Source organism: Balearica regulorum, chromosome 5, assembly GCF_011004875.1.
Source record: "Balearica regulorum gibbericeps isolate bBalReg1 chromosome 5, bBalReg1.pri, whole genome shotgun sequence".
In the NCBI taxonomy this organism is placed as follows: domain Eukaryota; kingdom Metazoa; phylum Chordata; class Aves; order Gruiformes; family Gruidae; genus Balearica; species Balearica regulorum.
The window spans coordinates 57684943-57709757 of record NC_046188.1 but is presented as its reverse complement, the minus strand read 5'-3'; the positions used below and the strand labels follow the sequence as shown (position 1 = coordinate 57709757).

The following is a 24815-nucleotide window of genomic DNA, read 5'->3' as shown; positions in this document are numbered from 1 at the left end:
CAAAGGCATTAGATCAAAAAAAAGATTTCGGCATTTATCCAAGCTACTGTTTTTTATACTGTTCTTACCTGAGTTAAGCATTCTTCTTCTCTCTCGCAACTTGACAATTGCTAAGCAAACAGGGTACCATGTTTTATAAACCAAAGAAGAGCTATCATACAAACCCACAAGCATTCTTTGCCAGTCACATACTACTACAGATTTTCAGTATAATTTGACCTTTCAAAATAGAGAAATGATACAATACCAGCATGATATCTAAGGAATTAAGCAGTGTAATTCTCATTAAAGTTGTGCAATTAATCCCTGCACAGAGTGTACTGAAAATTTACACTCAAATGATCTATTTCTAGATATTGGTAAAAATTACAGTTCTCTAGAATCAGATTATAATTACATAGGATTGTAAATTGTACGTTTGTCAGTTCCTCGAAACAAAATGGACAGCAAAATCTGCAATTCTAATGGCTGTTTTCATGCTAAATACAGATACTGAGAACACTGCAGTTCATTTACCAATTAAGACAAAAATTGTTTCCCTTGTCTTTTTCTTCTTTTTTCTCTAAGTTTCAGGCATATTATGAAATCACAGAAAGACAAAGATAAGTTAATTGGCCAAAAATAATATAGGAAAAATCTATTGACTCTACTGACTGCATAGAATAGATAAGCTTTCCTTTTTAAAACATAATTCAGATGTACAGAAGATTGGGTATGACTAGGTCTGAGGTTTTTGGTTCTTATTCTCTTCTTTGTTTTTTAAAGAAAAGATGAACGATAGTCCTACACTGAATTTCAACCTTTGGATTCAACGTGTGGAGCTTAAACGAATCCTCAATACTTAATTATACTGTGAGAAGTACTGTTTCCTCTGCGTTTACAACTTGCCAAAAATAGCTTCAAGATGGAAAGAATAACCAGAATCTAGATTTTCATAAATGTCACTTTCCATGTATTTAGAAAAAGTGCAAATTGTTTCCTGTGCGAAATGTTTTAATAATAAAATAAAAGAAGTCTGTATAAAGCCACCTCCAGCTCTCATTTCCAAGCCGGCGCAGCTTTAGAGAGGTATCACCGATGAGAGCCACGCTCTTTGCGGCAGATGTGTTTAAGCAGGACAGAAACAGGTCCTGAGGTAATTCAAGATACTACAGGTCTTGGATTTTGTGCTTTCCATTTTTCAACAAAGAAAACAAGCAGAATTTCATTTGCTCCAGTGTGCCTTTTAAAAAGTCTAGAGATAAACCATCTTTGGTTTTGGGTAACTGAAGAGATCAGAGCTGAAGTAGATCAGATTACCTGCTAAAGAAAGACTGTGTTGACAAACAGTACAGAAAAGTTTATCAGCGCTTTTTGTGGATACAAAAAGCACAGTAAAACATATAAATCTATTTAGCAGGAGGCTGTCTGAACCTCATGTTTAACTTGTAAAGCGAAGGCTGGAAGAATAAGACGTAAAGGGGTTTTATTGAACAAAGAGATGTTCGGGTGCCGTGACTTCAATAGCAAATCATCACAGGCAAGGGCTTTTTGCCGTCCTTTTCGTATTTTTTTTTAACATGTGGCTGAAGTTGCCATTTTAATTATTCCACTTCACCTGCTAGAATGTCTGTTAGCAACAATTCTAGCCAAAGCAATCTCCGCTGGGGACTGAAGCGCCACATACGGCCTTGCCAGTAGACAGACTTCTAAGCCTGCCAGTTCCCTCCTGTGAAACATTTTCAATTAAAATGTGAAGAAGAGAAATGTCTGATTATCAGACTGGCTGCTGATTTTCTAGAACAGGAAGATAATCATACTGTGCAAGTAAAATTAAATTCAAAACATTTAGGTCTTTGTCAGAGAAGTATTTAAGTTTTCTTCTCTGTCTCACATCAAACATGTATATTAATGATACATTTTGCATAAGAGTACAAGACAGCAGTGAACAAGTGCATCTCTAGAAGTTTCAAGGATTCTCATTCACAGGAGTTCTGTAATAAAAATTGACTAGAGCACTCGAACTTCAAATTCCTTCACTGCCAATTCAGTATCTGCATAACGAGGGGATTTTGCCTGGTTTCTTAAGGAAGAAAGAGGCATTCACAGAATCATAGAATCATTGAGGTTGGAAAAGACCTTTAAGATCATCGAGTCCAACCGTTACCCTAGCACTGCCAACTCCACCACTAAGCCATGTCCCTAAGCACCACATCTACACGTCTCTAAATACCCCCAGGGACGGTGACTGCGCCACCTCCCTGGGCAGCCTGTTCCAGTGCTTGTTCATAATGTCTATCATTGGGTTTTTTCTGCAGTTGATTAATCTCAACTAAAATTAGAGAGTGGTAAGTCTTTCTAAGTCAAATAGATTCATGATGAAAGTGGTGGCTGGGCAGAGGCAAAGACCTTAAATAGCCTCTCTGCGGAGAGGAAGGTTTCAGGCTCAGCTCAATGACATTATTAATGAGAATCCACAGAGGGAAACATAAATGACAGCTATAGGAATTCTGGCTTCTAAAGTTGTACTGATCCTAGGATGACTTCTTACAGGTATATGCAGGAGATCCCTTCCAGCCTCAATACATTGCGGAGAAATTTTACTGGGTTCATGTTTTTCTTGTCTAACATATGCATACTTCTTATTATCTTAATTTGGATTTCTTATACACAAACAGAAATACAAAAGAAATAAAAAGGATAATCTGTTTTAGAGGCAATAAGGATGGAAGTAGAAGATAAAGCAAATAGAATTCTTTCCCTGATCTCGCTACTGAGTTTTTATGCTGGAAAAGCCACACTTCTGCTGTATTTCAGGGGTAATACGCCTCTGCAGCACCTCCCGGAGCTCCACACGCAGCGCAGCACGTGGCGGTGAGACACAAGTCGGGCAGTGCGCTACGGCACCGCCTCAAGGTGCATCCAGACCACTGAGGGACCTCTCGAGCCACGGCCACTCCACGTGTCACCAGGCGCGTGCCGGGAAAAGGAGACAACGGTAGGAATAAGAAGCAATCGCACCTACTCTCAGATAGAGCAAGCTGTAGCAGGCAAAGCTGGAGACCCCTTTTAACCGTATCAGATGTAATTAAACCACTTCTGGCACTGTGGGAACATATTTCCAAATGCATTTGAGTAAGGCAGAAAGGATCATTTTAGCTGTTGGACCATTAAAAAAAAAAAAAGAGTGAAAATAAGACCCCCCTTTGGGTCTAATCAACACACACACACCAGCAGATGTTTTTCTACTCCTCTCGGATAAATACATGTGACTGTGTATCTTCTGGTTTCTTTATAGAGCACTGATTGCCCACTGCACAAAACATCTAATTGATGCAGCATGTGATCACTGTTGTTTGCACGTTTTTCATCGCTCTAATATTTGAACGTAGAACCCGTGAGTTTGCGTTTATTGTAGGATACAAGGTTACAAGGTGAGCCCTTCCAGCCTGCAGGATCATCCAGTGGATCTCATTCCGCTTCATTCTGTCAGATTCAGGGGGCCCCGTTTCCTCGCTCTTTCAGGACCTAGCCAAAACTGGAAGAGGACAGGGAAGAGTTCAGCCTGGGAATTACGGAAAGCAAGCCAGCTGGCCCAAGCAAGCTCGAAATGCACAAGACAGCAACAGGTTCCTCTACGTGACCCTTCCCAAGCATTTATCATTCTGGGGTAGCGTTGTACCGCTACCAGTGCACCTACCAGTGCACGGGAAGCGGGAGCGTGCTTCTCCGCCTCACAACTGTGACACAGTGGCCATCGGAGACAGCTCGCCCGCATTGCTGAAGCTATGTGTGCTGCAAACCACGCTGCTCCCCACGGAACATATCTGCTCTCCCCGGCTCCCACGTGCCGACAGAAGGACCTCTGCTTGACTGTGATGTCTACTTTAGAAAGGGTTTTGATGACAGCTCCTGGATGAGAGCGCAGACCTGATATCCCGATCAAATATTTATCTGCTTTATGATTATTAAAAGATTTAAGAAGAGCTGGAAGATCATGCGGAAATATTGCCATTGACTTACTGACAAATTTAACTCAATGTCCAGGCACTGTCACAGCAGCACATACACTATGCTCCCCAAAACCAACACCAGCCATTTGACAGCGCTACAGAGCAAATTTCCAGATACAGAGGACTCATGCAAAAATGGAAAGAATCACAGAAGCTGAGTAAGTTTCCTTAAGTATTGACTATAAAGGTATTTTGTGATGTAAAAAGAAAACAAATGTCTCTCATTTCACAAAGTAAATAATTTAGGGAATTATTAATAGTGAATCAATCATTTTTAGTTATAGAGCTATTCTAATGGAGTGAAAATAAAAAATACAGAAACAATATCGTAGCCATTTTGATGAAGAATTAGCAACAAGATAGAAGTCATCAAGTGAAAAGCAAAATCATACGCAACACCATCTTTCTACGTACGATTTATTGCAATACGCAGTCACATTTGGCATTGGTAACCCAAGTCCACAGTAAGTGCAATATTGCAGGGCTGGCTGTAAACTAAAACCCCTTGGGTGGAATTTTCATCCCAACGCACAGAGAGTTACTTTGAGGACTCCTTGCACTGTCGATTGGGCGTATTTACAATTCATCGTGCAATGCAGCGAAAACTTCTATGCCTCTAATGTACCTTACGTTTTTCTTCAGAATAAGCTTTTTCAGATGAGAATGAGTTGTTCTTGCCAAAGAACACACAAAAACTGCAACGTGTTATATGCTGTTTGTCATTTTGACTAGACAGCACAATAGTCATTCTTCTCTCGTCTCCCTCCACCACATTAATACTTTCAACAGAAGCTTCAGATTTTCAAAGAGGTTCACGATAAGGAAATAACCTGAGCAGAGAAACAGAGTGACCCTGAGCACTCTTGACAATCCAGCCACAGACCCTTCAAGGCTCCCTGTGCAGCGTTACACTCCATCCTTTGAAAGGCCTACACCAGCCTGAAGCTATTCTGCACATGTTCTTCAATCTTCTGTTTTAAAATCTATTTTAATGGAATGCAACAACCGATAACCTAAAGTCCCGGAACTCCAGAGTTATTTCCAATGAGCTCCTAGTTGCCTTTACTATCACCTTCAATTTTTGTTATGGCTTATATTATTTGGTACCAGTTCAATGAAATGATGGCTCTCAGAAATTATATTTTATTGTAAGTAAAATTAATTTTCTAAACCCTAAAATCTTTCATACCAAGTCTTGAGTTCACTGGATTCTTTTGCCAGAAATCTTTGTAAAAGAATATCAATTGATCAAATCCAAATCTTGTAAACTCAGTGACCTCCAGAGTTTCAGGATAAAATTTCAGGGCGGTGGAGCCCACACCAACAGCTAATCTGAAAGTCTAGGCACTCATCTGAGGTATTAGAAATACCCTCCTGAGGAATACAACACCCAGGGAAGAGACTTGAACACTTGAACTTGCATATCCCACTTTCCAGGCTATGCAAACGTAATTTCACATTTTTTCCAGGAGAATAATCTGGAAATCATTCTGAAACAGGGTGCACAGGATTGGAAAACTTTTCTTCCTTTCAATACTGCTCAGGACAACCTCTATCTTGCAAAGCCTCAAGCATATAGCATTAAATGAATAAATAACAGAAGGTGTGCGAGAATCAAAATGCGCGGGAAGGGAAGGGAAGGGAAGGGAAGGGAAGGGAAGGGAAGGGAAGGGAAGGGAAGGGAAGGGAAGGGAAGGGAAGGGAAGGGAAGGGAAGGGAAGGGAAGGGAAGGGAAGGGCCTTTCATTTCATTTAAATTTCTCCTGTGCTGGTTTTTCTTGATCTTTAAAATCTGTGAGTGATATTCAAGCCCCAAGGAAGTAATTAACTATTTTTCAAGCTCCATCAATAGTGCCAGAAAACTGCACTGTCTCATTATTTGAAGTAGCTAACACTTAAAAGGCATCTTCCAGGATGCCTCAAACTTCTAGCGATGTCATGATCTTTTTGCAGTGATATGATGGCCCAGTTTCTCTGGGTATTAATATAGTATTCCGTAATTAATATACCTGACATATCCAAGAAGAATTACCCTAGTATTCTGAAAAGCCAGAGCCTAGATTAGGTCGCTCACAGGTGGCTAGTGCTCTTAAGCACCAAAAATTAACATTCTCAATGTAGACCAAATAATGAATTTTAAATTAAAAGTTACATTCATTTTGTGAACTGTGCTGTGATAGATATCCCGCTAGCTGTAAACAAGCTAACACATATCCTGGAAATGATTTAACTATGGTAGACCATAGCTCCTCACAGCCTGAACTGCATTGCTCCTCAAAGGAGTAAATCACTTCTGCATTTTTGATGATATTGTACGATTTTCAGTATCTGTGTTAGCTCATATGCAGCTCGCCCAAGTGTCTCTCTACTGCACTGCAGTATGCAGCATGGACATACCACAGAGATCAAATACAGAAGGAAAGAATTTAACCAATTCAACACCAAGCAAAGCTACAGGGTTCTCAGCACCTCCATCATTGCACAGATTTAACCATATGCAATACACAGAAGCATCTGAGCTCCGCCTTAGGGGCGGGCAATAAAACAAAGCTAGTGTTATTCTAGGGCAAGCACAAAAACTTTCTCTAAAACCTTGTACTTCATTTTTTAAATCTGCTGCAACCGCCAGTGAAGTGATTTAAAATTCAGTAACTGGGAAAAATCGATTCGCAAGGTCTGATTCATTGGTGTGCAGAGACATCTTTAACGTTATTTAACGTTGCTCTACAGGTGCAGTGTCCCAAAAGGCACATTATTTACCCATACAACTAACCTAAAGCTTTAGGTAGGCATGGAAGAGTTCATGCAATCGCTGCATCTGCAAAAGATTCTTTAATGGAAATTCACACTCCTGGCTTGAGTCTTGGGATTTATATCTGCCAAAAATAGTGGGATGCATTCCAAGGTACAGTAAGTCTTAGGCTTTCATTTGCCGCTCAACCTGACCTGAGCAGTCTAAGTCATTGTCCAGACAAGTTATCTATTCTTTAATTTCTATAATATATCCAATAATTTCCTCAAATTTCAGAAGTGAGAATTGCAACATAATGCAATATGTGTGTGTGTGGGGGGGGGTGTTAGTTACTGCAGACAAGTGAAAATGCTGCTGTAGTAGCTCGGTTAGCAACAACCTGCTCTGGAAAAAACAGAGACCAATTTTCCATACGCTTCTTGCTATGGCACAGGTAACCATCAGTGGAAATACCCAGCCTTTAACTTTATTCATTTTGCTTTCAAACTGATACCAGATTTGAAAGGCAGATCCTGTTTTGATCCCTTCCCTAAACATGGATCAAATACTGATGTATCTGCATTTCATTTGCAGATACAATTTCCAACTTAGTCATCATTTGAAATTAATCAAGGAATTTCATCATCTTGTAATTTCTCACCTGCAGGTAGTTAGAACTGTGATTACAATTAAAATTACCATTAAAAACTTCATGCTGTGGTTTCATTACCTGTGTCAAATGAGTTATATTAATTACGAATTATGATATTCACAGACTTGCGTTAACATGCCTCTCAACAGGAACCACGAGGTTTCCACTGAAATCTGCAATTCAAGACTTAATTTTGGTAAACATCTGAGAACTCAAGCTAAAACTCAACTTCATGAAAGCATGACTCGGGCACTCGCGTTGTCAGAGAGCATGATAAGTATGTCACTCACAAAGTGCATTCGCACATTCACATTAATGTATTATAGACCACTTGCCATTATTTGCTCAGCTGAAAGATCAGCTCAGAGAAGGTCGTGGAGCCAATCCAATTCCCTTCTAAGTCAATAGAACAGCTCTTGGGGCACCTCTTTGTGACCGCTTCCTGCGAGTAACCACACAACTACACGTAAGGCAGAGGGTGGCGTTAGACACTACGGCATCCCTACCTCCAGGTGTAAGGGTAGTAGTCGACTGCGCAGAATCAACATCCAAGACGTGCAGAGTTCCCGCGCTAGCAGAAGCGGTTACTGTCCTCTGCTGTATAAGGCCCTACTGCATTTCACCAAAGGAAGTGCTTTCAATTGGGTCACTTGTTCCCTGTAAGGATAAATAATAGATAAATCTGCAATCTCCCAACTTATTAGCAATCCAAAAGTATGAAAGCTACTTCTGCTGTAATCACTGAAAGGGAAAGCAAAGATATATTTTAGCTTCTTATTAATGTAAAAGAAGAAAATACAAATACATCTAGTAAATAATTTAATTGCAGAGCAAACTGAGCATTTAAAAACCTTCCTAAATGTCATAAAGCTACACAATGTAGACATAAACTAAAATGATTCAGCAGATGACCTGCAATACATCCACGGCTAGTGAACATGTATAAAGCAAAAAAAGCTACATTACCATCAAGTATGAGATAAAACAAACTGGTGTAAAACAACTATGTTGGAAAAAAAAAAAAGGTTTCATCTTTTATCACGTGTACTCATCCTGTTCCAAAATAATTACTCCAATCTTTCCACCTTCTCCCATAGTTACCTCTGCGCGAGGGGACACAGCCAGGACAGCTGAGCCCAGCTGACCAAAGGGATATTCCATACCATATGACATCTGCTCAGCAATTACACACCAAAAAAAAAAAAAAGAAAAAAGGCTAAGAGAAAGGATTAGAAAGGGAGGGGCATTCATTTTTTATGTTTGCCTTCTGGAGCAACTGCTACGCATACTGAAGCCCTACTTTCCGGGAAGCGGCCGGACGTCACCTGCTGATGGGAAGTAGAGAATAAATCTTTTGGTTTTCCTTTGCTTCTGCACACAGCCTTTTGCTTTATTAAACTGCCTTTATCCTGACCCACAAGTTTTTTTCCATCCTACTTGTCTCCTCTCCCTGTCGAGCTGAGGAGAGGAGTGATAGAGCGGCTGGGTGGGCACCCAGCATCCAGCCAAGGTCAACCCACCACAGTCACTATCCCCTTCCTTCCCATTTTCTTAAGAACAGGAGAGTCAAAAGAAGCTGATGATCGTACGTCTGTAACAAAAATGAAAGCGACAAGAAGTATGGCAACAATCACCCTGATCTTTCCGCTTGTATTTTGTGCCCTTCTTTTGTACCTATCTTCTAAACTGAAAATTCTTCAGACCGAAGACTGAAGAATATATACAGAAGATATACAGCCTTGCTGTGTATCTGTATACTATTAGCATAACACAAAAGATAACAGAGCCCAGAGAAGCGTTGCATTCTCAGTTGAGAGTCCTCAGAACTCGCTGGTATCATCCTGCCACTATGTCATAATAAAAGAGATTGCAAAACTGCGAGAGAACAGCTCTTCAGTGCCCCACCAGCCCCTACTTGCATGATACAGACTATCACCAAGAAGGGCATCTCCTAATCCCAGTTACTGGCCTTCATATACTGCAGTAACCAAAGCTTCAGCAAGAAGTGAGATATAAAATAAACACATCTATGCTTAAAGCAATAATCTTTGAATAATCTGCTGCAAATACTGCAATTAATTTTTGATAATCTGAAAAAAATATTCAGCTTAAAAAAATTGCACAGTACCAGCTACTTAATAATACAATGAGAAGCTGGGATGGATTTCTTCAAAAGTTGCAAACAATAAAATACAAGTTAAAGAGCAAATGTTTACGGAGAAGGATACCATATAGCTGGCAAGACAGAATCCTATTTTCATGAATAATCTCAAAGTGGGAAAGAGAGAAGAAAGCAAAAAAAAAAGGGGTAAAGGAGACCAAGATGTAGGGACAAATGGCAAAAAGAAGTCTGTTCATAAAGAGAAAGAACAGAAAAGCATGAATTAGGAAAGAAGTCATTAATATGAGGGGAAGAGGTACGAGGAGGAAGTGTATAAAGAATCCAGCTCTCTAGAACGGCAATTTTTAGTTACTAATAAAAAGTACCACCTTCCAGTAAGCTGCTGCTTGCATGTCTCAATGGATGCAGCTTTGAGGAAAGTCCAAAAACCCTCAGGCAGAAGACGACTCAGGGAACTGCAAGAGGAGACGTAACGTTTCACATCCGCCTTCTGGCTGTGATCCAGATCTGGCACAGATGGCTCATAAACGATTGCCATTGCCAGAAACCTGCAAGCGATTGTCGTGACCAGGAACCCACTGGCCTGTGAGTTTCAGTCTCGACCTGGATGTTGATCCCGCAAAGGTGGTCGGGGGTCACAATACTACAGGACGGTGCATCCGCTTATCTGTCCTGGGGCCCAAAGCGCACCCCGCAAGAGGCGGCAAAGCCCCTTCAGCCCCTCACTTAAATCCACCTCCGGCACGCCGCAGCGCGCAGGACGACTGGGCTTCACTCCCGGCTCTGCTGCTGATCTCCCTGGAGCCTTGTCCCATTTCCATTTAAGCCAATTCCCCGCAACTTCCCCGGGTCTCTATTTCCCTCACTGGTAAAACTGAAGCGATGCTTTATTTTCCTCGCCTCTCTTTTCTGCCTGGTTGATTTAGGCTATCAGCTTCAGGGTAGCAATTGCCTCTGACGATGTGCTTGTACAGCTCCCTAACACTGACGCTGGGCAGCACGGGGCTTTGATCTCAGCTGGAGTCTCTGCACCCCAGCAGGAACACCCCACACGAGGGCACAGACCCCCATCAAGGCAGAGCTCCAACCTAAACGTTTCAAAAGCACCCGACTAGGCTAATTTTATACATCACAATAACCTGAGACAAGACAGCCTAATTTAGAGCAGAGGAGACACACGCTCTTTGTACCTTTTTCTTTAGAAATAGCAGCTCTCATAAAGTACCAACGCCGTGCCCTACAGCAGGCAGCCGAGAGCGAGCTTGCTGCATCGCGATGCGCTCGGTCACAAACTGCACCTTGCAGCGGGGTGAGCACTCTACCCGCACTGCTGCCTGGAGAATGGCTAAAGGGTAGATAACATGCCAACACCTCAAATGCACAGAAACAAGCGTGGGACACCCTTGGTCTTCAAGCCCGGTCCTGTTCCAGGACTTGTTTACACATCACACTTTCAGAAATCTTCTTATCTGCTCTAATTGCCATGATTCATGAATTTACAGCACAGCTCTGCTCCACAATTTTCATCCAACTGTAATCCTTAGCTTTGCAAATAAATAACTGTGGACTGTTTATAGCCGCGATACCTAAGCACAGCCTTAAAACTTCAGAGTGCATTCAGAAAAGCTACAAAAAATCGAGCGCAATAAAATAATCACAAATAAAATAATGTGTATTATTACCATCATCGTGTACGTATCAAGACGCATTATGCCCCTGCGAACGCATGCTGTGTGACCTGCTTTACAGAGCACCCTCCGTGCAAAGTGCCAGACCCCCCACGGCACAGTTCGGGGGCTCCCCTTGGGCTGCGGCAGCATTACCCGCACAAACCAAGCCTCGGGAGAATTACACGGATGCTCTACAGAGAGCTCTGGGGACTTGAGGCAAATTTATTCCTATGTGGACCGCGCGCGTCAGCTGACAAGGTTTATATACTTCTCATGAAACAGGTTAGGTGGTGTTGTAAATGCTCCTTTTTAAGTTATAGCATTAAGGTTTATTGTTAAAGAAGCAGGTGAAAATATAAGAACAAGTAATAATAATAACAACAGGGACTAGGACCTTCCTGTGACTGTGTTGATGCTTTTATCTTCGCTAGCAACAGTTTCATTTAACTGGAGTTACGTTGTACGGGGAATGTACTCACTTATTCAAGACACAGCAGCATAAAATAAAAATGAGTATGTTAATTTCAGAAATTCTATAAAATAAAAATGAGTTCAGGAAAAAGACATGAAACCAAAACCTATTTCTGAGCAACAAAAAAATTAATTCCTGTGAATCTATAATGATTGCCAGGTGTTTCTGCTTTCTATTTTCTACTGGAAACTGCTAAAGGATACCAAAGGAAAACACCACCGTGCTTGAGAACATAATTCCTCAAGAAGCTACATCTTACTCTTAACTGCCATCAGGAACCACTCTGGGGCAGCTACATGAACGGCAACTGATTTTTTACTTGAGTCTAAACTATTTTGATCCTTTATAATAAAGGACGGCAATGTTGTTAAAAATGGGTTCAATTTAAAAAAGAATTCCTAGCTTGTTGTACCTGGTACGTAGCTTCATATGAGTAAGCACTTAATCATATGCTTGAATTTCTATCTACAAAATAGTTTCATGAAAATAAATGCAAACTATTCAGTTTTTAAAAATAATTCCCTCAGTTGTATTTGATAACATATTAGCAAACTCAGATCTCTTCATCCTATGACTATTAGTGTTTCAAAAGCAGAATACATAAGAGAAGAAAAAAAAGAAGACAGTAAGGGCAAAATGTCGAAATTGCAAATTCACAAATAATATGAATCTTTTATCTACCTCAACATGAAAAAGCTAGTACTGACACTGAAAGAATTGCCTACTATTTTTTCTTAACTCACTCAAAATGTTCTCAGCATCTTAAAACTGGAAGTATAATCTGTTTTGTGAGTTTTGGACACGCAGGTGGATTGCCTAATGAGTCGTGCGCGACACACGCAGAACCGATCGTAAGGAAAAATATGACATTTTACTAAAGAAAAAACCACTTCTCTGCTTGAATTAATTCAGGTATATAGCTGCAGGTACGTTTCATTGCTAGGAGGAACGACGTAGGTTTAGGAGCCATACTACCATTTTAAAGTCCGTGCCAAAGTTGAAACAGCTTCGCCAAGCTCAGAGAAGGGCTTGCAGCATTTTCTAGCACGCTGTACATCAGCGAGGCTCAGGCTACGTCCCATACGCCTTCACAGGCTTCAGCACGCCCAACAGCCCGTGCTCTGTCCCCCACGCCAGCAGCAGTGACATCGCTGGCTGTCACACGCCACCCAGGCCATAAAGAAGGTGGGGAACAGCCCTCCAAGCTTTGAGAGTCAGCAACCGTTGAACTCTCCACAGTAAACAAGAATCTGAAGCAACAGAGCAGATAAGCATGGTGCATTTTGCTCTCTCAGAGAGGAGACGAGCTGTTCCAAGGGGTGCGCATCAGGCCTCTCCCTCTCCTCGTGTATCTCACTCCTACAAAGCGGTACTTTGACCTAATTTACTAATACAGTGATTTCACGTGTAATCTCAGTCACATACGCATTCAGCAATTATTGTTTCCCGGGTATGTTTAGGGGATCCCGGAGGATGCTTTAAACATGCAAGTTCCATGAGATTTGCAACGATAGACCTCTCACTGAAAAATAAATCAACGTCTTGAGAGAACTCTATGTTAGAAGTCTGAAAAAAGACACTTCAGAGCAGAAGCGTACTTTGTCTGCCTTTTGGTTTGGGGCAGTCCTCAGCAGTTTCTGGCCATAAACACGTGGTTAACACTCAAGAATAACATTATATTCGAAGAGACGTGAGTATCATCAGATCCGCGTTTCTCTGAAGATCTGCTGCTTTGTCTACCTTTGCTTCTCTGAACTGCACTGAGCAGAAACAGAAGAGATGTTTTATTTCCTCTCCTTCAAGTCCACAGCTACAAAAACCCTCAACAAACTTTTGGCATTGGCCCCTGCAGAGCCTTGTGTGCGGTGAGGGAACGGAGAAACAGTTCCTCTGCTGCTGGGAAGAGCCACGAACAGCTGTTCTTCTGGTATTTTTGCCTTCATTACAAGGCTTCAAATTGCATCAGAAAGCATCCGCTAGTCATTTTTTAAGCCTTATTGCCAATTCCTTACGTCTTTTCAAAACACATGGTCTGAAAGAGCTACTGGAGAGAGAGAGGCGATATTCTCGGGTTCATTATAATCAGATTCCTTTTTTTCTGATTATTCTATTGATTAGAACTATCACATGCACAGGTTAAACCAGCAGGCTTCTACTTGTGCATCCACTCTTTCATTTTTTTCTCTGTACTAAGGAGCGATTTATTTGTGTTTATGTTGCGCTCATCGTGGCATATGGTCACTACAAATATCGTCATTTAGAATGGGGCAAACTACAACTGACCTGCTTAAACAGCTGTCTTTGTTTTAAAATGCGCTCTGTAAATATCATTCATTTCATGATTCTCTAGCAAAAAAAAAAAAGTTTACGTTACTGTATCTCCCTTATTTACAACCAACCGAAGGAAACAAATGTGCTTTGCTGCCTTATCCAGAACACCTTTTTTAAACGCCCCTGATTTCCTTCTGCAATAAGAGACTTTAACGAAAACTAAAAAAAAAAAAAAAAAACAACCCGTAACGCTCACGTCAGCCCGAACAGCCGATTCGGGAACGGCTTTATTATTGTTCCACAGCACAGCCCGTCCCGCCCGGAGCTAAATCTTTTTTGGCTCGCTCTCTCCTCGTACCGGCAAGTCCGAAACAAACTGTTCTTCTATTCCAGCGGCAAACGCTCCCGCTCCAAAACCGGGCGCTCGGGGCGGGCACGGGAAGGGCTCCGCCGAGCCGACCCCACCCCAGCGCTGCGGGGCGACGGAGGGCAGAGCGGCGTGCCCCGCGGGGGGAGCGGGGCCCCGCACATCCCGGGGCCGGGGCTCCCGCACCGCGGAGCCGCCGCCGCTGCCCGCTGACGCACGGGGCTCTCGGGCAGCAGCCGCCGCGCGGCGGCTCCCGTAGCTTATGGCAACGGCGGAGCCAATGGCAGCCGTCCGCCGGGCGCTGCCATGGCGATCCCGCTCCTCGCCATGGCGGCACCGCCGGCCGCGGGAGCTCCGCGCCGCGAGGAAGCGGCCGCGCCCGCGCGCTGCCCGTCCCGCCGCCCCCCCCTCCCCCCCGCCCAGGCCCCGCTCTCGGTGCCGCCCGGAGGAAGGGCCGGCGAGCGCCCGCCAGCGCCCGGCGGGGTCGGGGGTCCCCGCGGCCGAGGGGCATCGGCCGCCACCGACGGCGCAGCGCTCTGGCTGCTGCCGCCCGACCCGCCGGGGGGGGCCCTGTGGCGGAGGCAGGGAGGAAAGCTCTCCCGCTACGGAGCGAGCGCAGCTCTCCCAGCGGCGCTCCCGCTCGCCGCGGGCCTGACAGCTTTCCCCAGAGACCAGCCCCTGAACTTCGCGGAGCGGGACCGGCCCAAAGTTGGGAGGCGGGACCGGGGGCCCCCTCCGAAAGCGCCCGCCAGCCGGCAGGCACGGGGCCGGCCCGCGACCCGCTCCCCCGGGCAGGACCCAGCGCTTCCCCGCCGCGCCCCGCGCAGGGTCCGGCCGCCCCGACCCCGCCGCCGAGGCACGGTTCCGGCGGCGACCTCCCGAGCCCGCCGAGGGGCAGCGGCTCTAGCCCAGGAGCAGCCCCGGTCCTCTCCAGCCGCGCCCGCACCGCTCTATCCGGCGCACCCACCCCCCCCCCCCCGGCGGGGGTGCCCCCTACCTGTAAGGGATCCAGTCCGCCTGGTGCCTTGAAGTCATCTCTCCCCGGCGACGCTGCCCGGAGCCGAGGAGGGGGACGCGGCCGCTGCTGCCCGAGTCGGAACCCGCCACGGCGCGGGCAGCATCCTCCGTCCGGGGCGGGGGCGGACGACGCGCCGGTTATCCCGGCAGCGGCCGCAGAAACATCCCCCCGGGGAGGGCTCCGAGCGGCGGGCCGGGCTGCATGGGGAGGGGGGCGACCGGGGGCAGCGGGAGGCGGCTCCCAGCCCTTCCTCCCTGCCCGGAGCGGCGGCTGAGACGGGTACCGGAGCGGGGGGGGAGGGAGCGCGGGAGGGGGCGGAGGAAGGGCCAGCGGCGGGCAGGGAAAGGCAGGGCAGCAGCGCCGCGTCCCCGCTGCCGCTACCCGCTTGCCCTCCCCCTGCCGCCGCCGCCGCGCTGAGGCATCGCCCGGGCGAGGCGGGCCGAGCCGCCCTCCGCGCCGGGCCCGCCCCTGCCCCGTCAGCCGCGCCGCTACTGGGCATGTGCGGGGCGCCGCGGCCGGCGAGGGCCGGGGGCCGCTGGGTTCGGCTCGGGTCGGTGTGCTTCGCGTCGCCCCCGTCGCTGGGCACCGGCCGGGCAGCCCTCGCAGCCGGCTGAGGCGGGGGAGAGGTGCGAGGAGAGGTCAGCCTGCGCTTAGGCTCTTCTCAGTCCAGCCATACCAGCAAAATCTATACATTTAATAACTCGACCCTAAATGGCTGAGGAGCCACGGCCTGGGGTCTGTTAGCAAAAGCTTGACACGGCCCTTAAGAGAAAATTCATGTTTTCTGTTTGCCCGCACAGGACCAGCACCTCATGGTGACGCAGAGCGGCTGGGACGTGGTGGCTGCAGCCCACCTCTGCCGGGCCTGCCATGGCCAACAGCACCGGCGGCTCTGCTGGGGAAGCCACACTGGAAGGCTAAGGAGGCTGCCTGTGAGCCAGGTGCGGTCACCGCTCCCGGCGGAGCCCGGCTTTCACTACCCAAATGCGTTATAGGCCGCCAACCGCTCATCCCGGCAAGACCAGCCCTACAGAAGCAGAAGTAAAGCCCGTTTAAACTATTGACTGTGTGAATCCCGCCTCCTCCCCTTCGTCTGTGTCAGACTATACGCTTACAGAAACGGTTCCTGACTTTGTGGAAAAAAAGACATGATCTGAAGAAAGAAGGAATTAGTGAAAGATAAGGATTACTGAAAAATATAATTGTTATTTGCTTTGAATAATGGCAGTCTGGCCCCTAGTATCTCAGAAGTTTTGCTGTAGGTAACGTTTGTACTGTGTATAGAGGAGGTATTTAAAGAAACCACTGTTAGGAGTTAGCAGAAGTCACCTTTTCGCACAGAACAGGCATTGTGCAGTAAACCACCAAAGAGTTAAGTGTGGCACCCACTGTACCCTGGAAAGGCTAAGATGGAGAGGGACACCCAAGGAAAGCTCTGACCTCCTAAGCCTTCTCCAGATTGCAACATTGGTCGTCTTCTTGATGGTGTGAACTCATGCGGCAGAAGGCTACGGTGCAGGTTATCCCATTGCAAGGTATTGCAGAATTAGAAGGAAGGGTGAAGGCTGTGGGAAGGTGCAAATCTGAGCAGAGAGTGAAACAAAAATGTTCACCTGAAGAAATAGAGACAGGGACTTTAAATGTGTTCAGAAATAGTAGAGCGGAACAGTAGAAAAAGAACTTTCATTTTGGTTTTACAGCATAAAAACCCAAGGAAACTATTATAATTTAGCAAATAAAAACAGACTGAAGAAGATACTTTTTTTCACACAATGTAACTGTATGGCAGAGTTCACTACCAAAGAACATGGCTGGGGCCAGGAAGCCAGGAAGAGTCAGCAGAAGATGGCACACTTAACAGAAATGTTACCATATTCTTCACTGTCATAAGCTTTTGAGAGGCTATTTTGTTTTAAAGCCAGAAACCAGAATTTAAACATTTTCCAGAAGTCAAAATGAGATCTATCTTTACGGAAGAATTCTCTCACGTCCATGTGGATAAGATAATTTGGACTTGGCAGACCTCCGTTCTAGTCAGGCACAACCTGGAAGGGTAAACCAACGGGCTTCGCCACCCCCTGGCACTGTTACTAGCATGGGGAGGCGGCTGCAGGAGAGAGATCCCGTCTCCCGGTACTAAGCTGCGTGCTTTTTAGGCATGCCCATTTACTGAGGCTTCTGTAGAAAAGAAGAACGACAAAAACTAGAAGAGTTTCGTGTCTTCAGAGTCAAAAGCTCTCAAGACCGGTGATTAGAACATCTATTTTCAAAAAGCTGTAAGTGTAAGGTCTGATAGACAAGCTAATGCACACACATCAAAAAGATCCCTCAGAACCTTTGAGTGACAGGAAATACAGAAGTGCTTTACTGTCATTTAAGCAGCCCAAGGCCATGTTTGTGTTAACAAATCCCAAGCATACAGGGTTACTGGATGTTCAAAATGGGAGACTGTCTGCGTATCCTGGAAGATGGGGATGCACAGAGCATAACGTCCATCTGGAGAGAGCTGTCACAGAGGAGAAGAAAGATCAGGAAAATTGTACGGGGAGAAAGGAAAAACAATTCTCTGGTATTTTATCTGCTTTTGTAGGGTTTACTTGTGCCCCCAACCTCTTCCTCATCCTCCCGCACACCGGTTCTCCCCCATCCCTTTACCATCTTGGGTTTCTTGCTTTTATACTGCCTCACTCTCCAGCTTTGGGTCTTTCTCACTGGCAGTGCTCTGCCCCCATTGCTGAAGCAGGTGAGCTGAGCAGAAAGGTGATCACCAGCCCTCTGCGGCTGGCAGCGTTAAGAGCAGGGTTACCACACATCTCTAACTCTGAGCAAGGTCCCCACTCACCAGGCTCCTACGGGCGTCACTCTGCTTTGTCTGCATGGCACACAGAGCTAACTCTGAATGACAAGGCAAGAGTTAAAGAGAACTCCTTGCCAGGAGGATGACCAAGGTGTTCATTTTGCTGTGTAACAAGCCTCAGGATTGCCCTTGAGGTGCAGATCTGTTCACTGACATTTCTAATAATTTTCAGCAGCTCTGGGGAGACCTGGCTTTTGTAGGTGCCAGTTTCCCCAAGTACTACTACCACAAAAACTAGGAAAAAATACCAGCATGTAACAAAAAATGCTTACATGCAATGATGATTTCTAGGTGCTGTCTGTAAATAGAATTGTAGTTCTCAAAAGCCATGCTTAATTAGTTTCAGATAGAAGGCTGATGGGCAAGGTAGTCTGTTAGAAAAACAGTGCTTTAAAGGTTCAACGATGGATAAATGAAACAGATGGAAAGCACCAACGTAGATGCAAACCCAGCTCCTCCGCTGCCAGACGTGTCTCACTGAGTACTGCCTTCCTCTATGTACAGCGTGCTACCTGTCCAATTATTCCTATTTTGTCCTCTATGTAAAATAAGTGTCCCACTAATACATTTTTTTAATTGAGATGATGAATAATACAACACACCAATATCTAACAGCTGAAAACACCCGCATTTGCAACTTAGAGCCTTCTGGCAATCTGAGTAGAGAGCAAGACATCAAAGCAGGAGGACTTTGTTGAAAGGGAGGTTGGGAGAACCTGAGCAAGGAGTAAAATAAGAAACCGATGTAAGCTCTTTCCTAAATGTATAGATTAGTAACTTTTTAAAGTCTAATTTTCCCATGATGGGGGAATTAATTTCTTATAATTTAGCCCATGAGAAAAAAAAAGAAGTAGTAAATGTATATACTGATTTGAAATAATTCACAGAGTATCTTTTATAGAGAGGTTTTTATCTATCTATATTCCTGTTGTTCCTCTTTCTAGAGCCACTGTTGCTTCTGCACTACTGGGCATGGCACTGTTCACAGCTTGCGTGCTACAGATAGAAAAAAGGTCTGCGTGTTGTGTGGCTTAGGAGGTTTCCTACACCTCATAGCTGCTGTAGGAGGCTTGGGATAGGTATTGAATTAAATTCCTGTCTCATCTGCCTTTTTAGCTCACCTGAAAAAAGGTTGATTTTAGAAAAAGGAAAAGTATAGTAATTAACACTGTAGATTTTCTTATTTGCGGACCCATCCTGGTTTTATGCTGCGGTGTAGCACACACCCTAACTCACACTTCCTAACCCACTCATAAGACATCTGGGAGCCTAATTCAATCTTTATTTTTTAGGTCTTTTAAAAGGGCAAAAGTTGACAGTTTGTTGTCTCTGGATCAGCTCAAGCATAGTGCAGAAAACACTTCTATCCAGCATTTGAAATCTTATAATAGCACAAACAGGACAGATTTGGCATAAACGTGTAAGGATTGTGGGGTTTCCTTTATTGGCTTGGACATTTCTAGTTTTAAGCTCCAAATGACAAGGAATAGGGATGTGTTTGTGCTGGCGTAACTACAGAAGTGGTTGTGTTTAGATTTTTCCATGCAAATATATGTAAAATCAAGCTATCATATTTGAATTAAAACCATGCCAAATAAAACTTATCTGCATTCATTACAAACCTAGAGTTCCTAACAAAGTTCATGAACTTGTCTGTATAACGCTCAGAGCAGCTGTGAGTGTATCTAGGATATTTTGTTTACTTGTTGTTTGTTTGAAAATCAAACTCTGCAACTAACTAGGACCAGATGCAAAAGCTGAGGTTTTGTATAATGAACTGAAATTCAGCAAGGTCAGTGGATTTCTTCCCAAGCAGTGTGTTCTGGAATGTGTTGAGACAAATTCAGAATAAACTCTAGGGATGATGGTAAGGGCGTTAAAACTTTCACAAATCAAAAAGAAGAAAATGCTCACACAAAGCAAATAAAATCGAAGCCCTGAATGGTATTTTTACCCGTAAACACTTCAGTAATACCACAGACATGATAGAGATAATTCTGCTCATTGTTGTGGGCTTTGGATGAGGCTTTTGCCAAGTTCACCGTCCTTGTGCCTTAAACAGAAAGAAGCCCAGGTTAAATCTTGTTTCCCTAGTAAGAAAAAAAGGCATTATCTTTGACATCCCAATTTCAACTATAACAAGAAAATTTTATGGTAAAGGTGAACAATTTGGTGATGAAACGCTGGGAAGGAGACAAATTGGTATATGAAAGATTTATTGCAGCCTTTACATGGTTGTTCCTCTCCCCCTCTCCATGAATGCTCACTTTTCCTTACTGTATTTCATCTATTCTCGTTCCAATAAGTACGTTTCTGTTTCTTTGTTGTGAGGCTGTGCAGCATAAATACTGATCAGTAACACACTGAAATAAAATCTATTCTGCAATAACAGAATAGAGTTCCCTCACCACACAGAGTGATTTTTCACTTTAGTCACTTTGGTTTGAACTTGCCTAGCTCCACTGAGATCCTGTATCAATTTTTTTTTACAATTAACATCAAGCTGACACCTACATCTGCATATTCCTATAAAATAAGTAGGAGAAAATGTTAACTTTTGAGGAGTGAAAGTTGTTAAGCTCACTTTGCCAGCACTAGAAATCCAACCTTGTACGCCACTGTCACGGTGTTTGCCACTGGTGGCCTGCTTTTCACACCTGCTAAAGAAGTTTTTAGTTCAGTCTGTTACCAGATCCTGTAACGACACTTAGCATCTCAAAATCTTGCACGGGATATAGCCAATGCTCTGATTCTCCACTGTAAGTAATAAGCCCTGTTACTAAGGTGAAAACAGTCTTGCACAGCAACAGACTAACCTATGTGACTGCTGCACATAGAGTCACTGAAACTTGAGTAAGAATCTAGTATAATCATAATTAGAGCTCCTGTCATCTTTGGAATTGCTGTCCCATTGAACATTCATCTAAATCCCGTGGGGCCGCTAGAAGTGGATTCTGCTATATCTTCCCTTCAGACTCCCCTTTTTGCTGCCCTCTAACATTAGTCCTACATCCTGGTACCTAAAATGATTGTTCATGAAGGATGAATTTTCCTATGATAGTGCTTAAATACAAAATTGGATAATCCTATCCCATTTCAGCATACTATTTCACATAGATTTTGCTTTTAAAGGTTTCTTTTCCCTTTGAGGGTTATTATTAAACCAAATTTTACACAGTAATTTTGCTCTTATCTCTTGCACTGATGCTTTTTGAACTTTTCTGAACCATTCACACTATTTACATGTCACTCAAGGCAGCTAGAATACCAAATCAAAAAGACATATTTTCAAAAAGACTCCCCCGCCCAAAGTACATGTCTCCCATAAATTCATGGCAAACCAAATGCCAGTTTACTGCCCATGAAAATTATAAGTCACTTTTTGTTTGGTTTTTTCCCTTCTAAAAATCAAGGGTAGTTTTTAGTTCTGACTCCTTGGGTTTTTTTCACAGAATCACAGGATGGATGGCAGTGGAAGGTGTCTCTGGAGATCATCTCGTCTGTCCCCTCTGCCTAGAGTCACGCCAACTACAGCAGGTCTTTCAGAGCTGTGTTCAGGCAAGTTTTGATTATCTCCAAGAATGGAGACTCTGCGACTTCTCTGGGCAGCCCATGCTGCTGTTTGACCAGCCTCACAGTCAAAAGATGTTATCTTATGTCTAAATGGAATTTCCTGTATTTCAATGTACGCCTCTTACTCATTTTGTTCCTGTGAGCTAAGGTGCATCATTTGGCACTCAACCAGCAAGAGGGGAACGTAGTGCATCTCCCTTTGTCCTCATGGCAAGTCCAGAGGACCCTGTGGTGTCCTTTCAGGACAAAACCAAGCTCTTCCAACTCAGACTGGGAGAGCCATGCTGAAATTCTCATAAGCTGTTAGCAAACAGTAGCATGTCTTAGCCTGCTCAAAGGATAAACCCCAAACTATTTCTTCGTATTAAATAGTTTTTCCTTTGCAGTATGGTGAGTAGGCAACTGTACTTAATGCTGCAAAGCCTCAGGATTAATCTGAAGCTAAGAACATCCTTCATAACTGTTCTGTAAAAGCATGCATAGACATTACTTCCAGTTAATGTAAATAAATAAATAAATAAATCCATTTAAATTATAGATCTAAAACTGTCTACCCCAGCTGAGGATATAGTTTTAAATGTTCACGCTTAGCTATTGGGGACCTAAGCAAAAAAGCAAACAAAATCCCGTCTGATCTCAGAGATGTTTCCAACTCACTGATGTTTCAAACTCAGGCATGACTTATCTGCCCTTAAAAGCTGCTCACTTCACCTGACAATGAGCCAGAAAATTGAAATGCTCCTAGCAGAACTTGTAAGTAGAACCAGAAATGCTTTGCCATAGGTTTGGAACATCGTGATAATGACCTTCTCATTTTACACCCTCTAGATTTCTTCTTCCGTTAAACATGATTACTCAAAGAAGTCAGTTTATTTAAAAAAAAAAAGCCACAGGTTTTGAAAGAATTAACGTTCCATTACATTTTAGCACAGAGTTGCAACCAAATTTAAATGAGGTTGAGTTCACTGTACAAGGAAAAAAGATTTGAATGGTTTTGTTTGGAGTCAAAATGGCTAGTAAAACAGGAAACTAGCTTTAGAATACCTGAGCATTTTTATAACTAGAAAACATTTGAAGTCTTCAGATGATATTTGAGATTAAATAGTATCAAGTTATTATTTTAATGTACTTGCTTCAAAATGGTCTAGCTAGTAAAACTTTTCAAAAGGACCAGGAATAAGTATCTAAATTACAGTTTTTCTGCTCTCTTTCCAATAGAATGTGTTAAATAAATTTGCGCTTGCAATGGAAAGACTTGATTTTCCCTTCAGAATTTATGCAACTTATTAGCTTGACTTAGTACAATCATCTGCACTTCTGGCCAATATATGACACTATTTGTAATATGACTGCTTTACATCACCTTTGTAATGCAATAAAATGCCGCATTCATATTAGAGATGATAAACTGAGGCAAGAGCTAGATTATTTAGTTTGCTGTGGTGGGTTAACCCTGGCTGAGGGCCAGGTGCCCACCAGAGCCGCTCTATCACTCCCCTCTTTCATTAGACAGGGGAGAAAAGGTACAATGAAAAAAAAAACTTACGGGTCGAGATAAGGACAGGGAGAGATCATTCTCTAATTATCATCACGAGCAAAACAGACCGAACTTAGAGAGGGAATTCATCTTATTTATTACTAAGCAAAACAGAGTAGAGGAATGAGAAATAAAACCAAATCTTAAAAAACACCTCCCCCCACCCCTCCCATCTTCCCGGGCTCAACTTCACTCCCGGCTTCAACCTCCGCCCCCCCCAGCGGCACAGGGGGACGGGGAATGGGGGTTACGGTCAGTTCATCACACGTTGTTTCTGCCGCTTCTTCATCCTCAGGGGGAGGACTCATCGTTCCCCCACTCCAGCGTGGGGTCCCTCTCACGGGAGACAGTCCTTCACGGCCTTCTCCAACATGAGTCTCTTCCACGGGGTGCAGACCTTCAGGAGCAAACTGCTCCAGCGTGGGTCCCCCACGGGGTCACAAGTCCTGTCAGCAAACCTGCTCTGGCGTGGGCTCCTCTCTCCACGGGGCCACAGGTCCTGCCAGGAGCTTGCTCCAACGTGGGCTTCCCACGGGGTCACAGCCTCCTTCAGGTGCCTCCACCTGCTCTGGTGTGGGGTCCTCCACAGGCTGCAGGTGGAATCTCTACACCCCCTCATCCTCCCTCCATGGACTGCAGGGGGACAGCCTGCTTCACCATGGTCTTCACCACGGGCTGCAGGGGGATCTTGCTCCGGCGCCTGGAGCACCTCCTGCCCCTCCTTCTGCACTGACCTTGGTGTCTGCAGATGTTCTTACATCTTCTCACTCCTCTCTCTGGCTGCAAAAGCACTCTCTAACTGGTTTTCTCTTTCTTAAATATGTTATCCCAGAGGTGCTGATTGGCTTGGCCTTGGCCAGCGGCGGGTCCGTCTTGGAGCCGGCTGGCATTGGCTCTATCAGACACAGGGGAAGCTTCTAGCAACTTCTCACAGAAGCCACCCCTGTAGCCCCCCCCGCTACCAAAACCTTGCCACGCAAAACCAACACATTTGCCTACAGCTAAAGTCTCTGGATAAGCTAGGAACTGATCAGTTGATCTTCACTAAAACATCCGTCTATAGTGCATACAAATTATATTCTGGGTATCGTGTGCCAAGCACTTTCTGAGTGCACCGTATGTGCCAGTACAAGGACGGGATGAGTGTGCATTGCTTACTCAGTGATTCCCTGAATTACAATCTAATACTACTGGCGATAATTTCAAATATACAGATACACAAAATTAACTTAAACAGCTGGCTGAGAATTTCAGTTTGCAAGAGCTATTAATGGTATTGATTTCACCACAGCATTTTTTCACTTTACCTCAATAGATGACTGCAGCTGTGGCCAAATAGTTCAACATAAGCTAAACGTGAGACACTGTGTTCAATAACCTGATTCAGCCTAAAGAGACTTTTTGTTTTGTTTTGTTATGTGGTAGCACATTCTTAGAAAATGTTTTAGTTCACTGTTTACCAGGTTCTCAGTGATTTGGCTGTCAAGAGTTTAACAGATACTTGCTGGGCAGCTCCCAGCATCCAGCACCCACCTGCAGCACACCTTCGCGCCC

General features: G+C 44.4%; 1 protein-coding gene across 10 annotated transcripts in view; it reads right to left on the bottom strand.

Annotated features, from left to right (window-relative positions):
* The window catches only part of TUB (TUB bipartite transcription factor), a 156854-nt gene that overhangs the window by 58998 nt on the left and 73041 nt on the right, over positions 1–24815 (bottom strand). Inside the window, exon 1 of one of the 10 annotated variants that reach the window (XM_075755109.1) lies at positions 15274–15721. The exons of 6 other annotated variants lie outside the window; for them this stretch is intronic. In XM_075755109.1, the coding sequence (XP_075611224.1) occupies positions 15274–15311 (38 nt within the window). In that variant the 5' untranslated portion in view covers positions 15312–15721. Of the gene's footprint in view, positions 1–15273; positions 15722–24815 lie in introns of those variants that run through there. 3 more of the 10 variants (XM_075755105.1, XM_075755111.1, XM_075755104.1) reach the window with 3 other exon arrangements.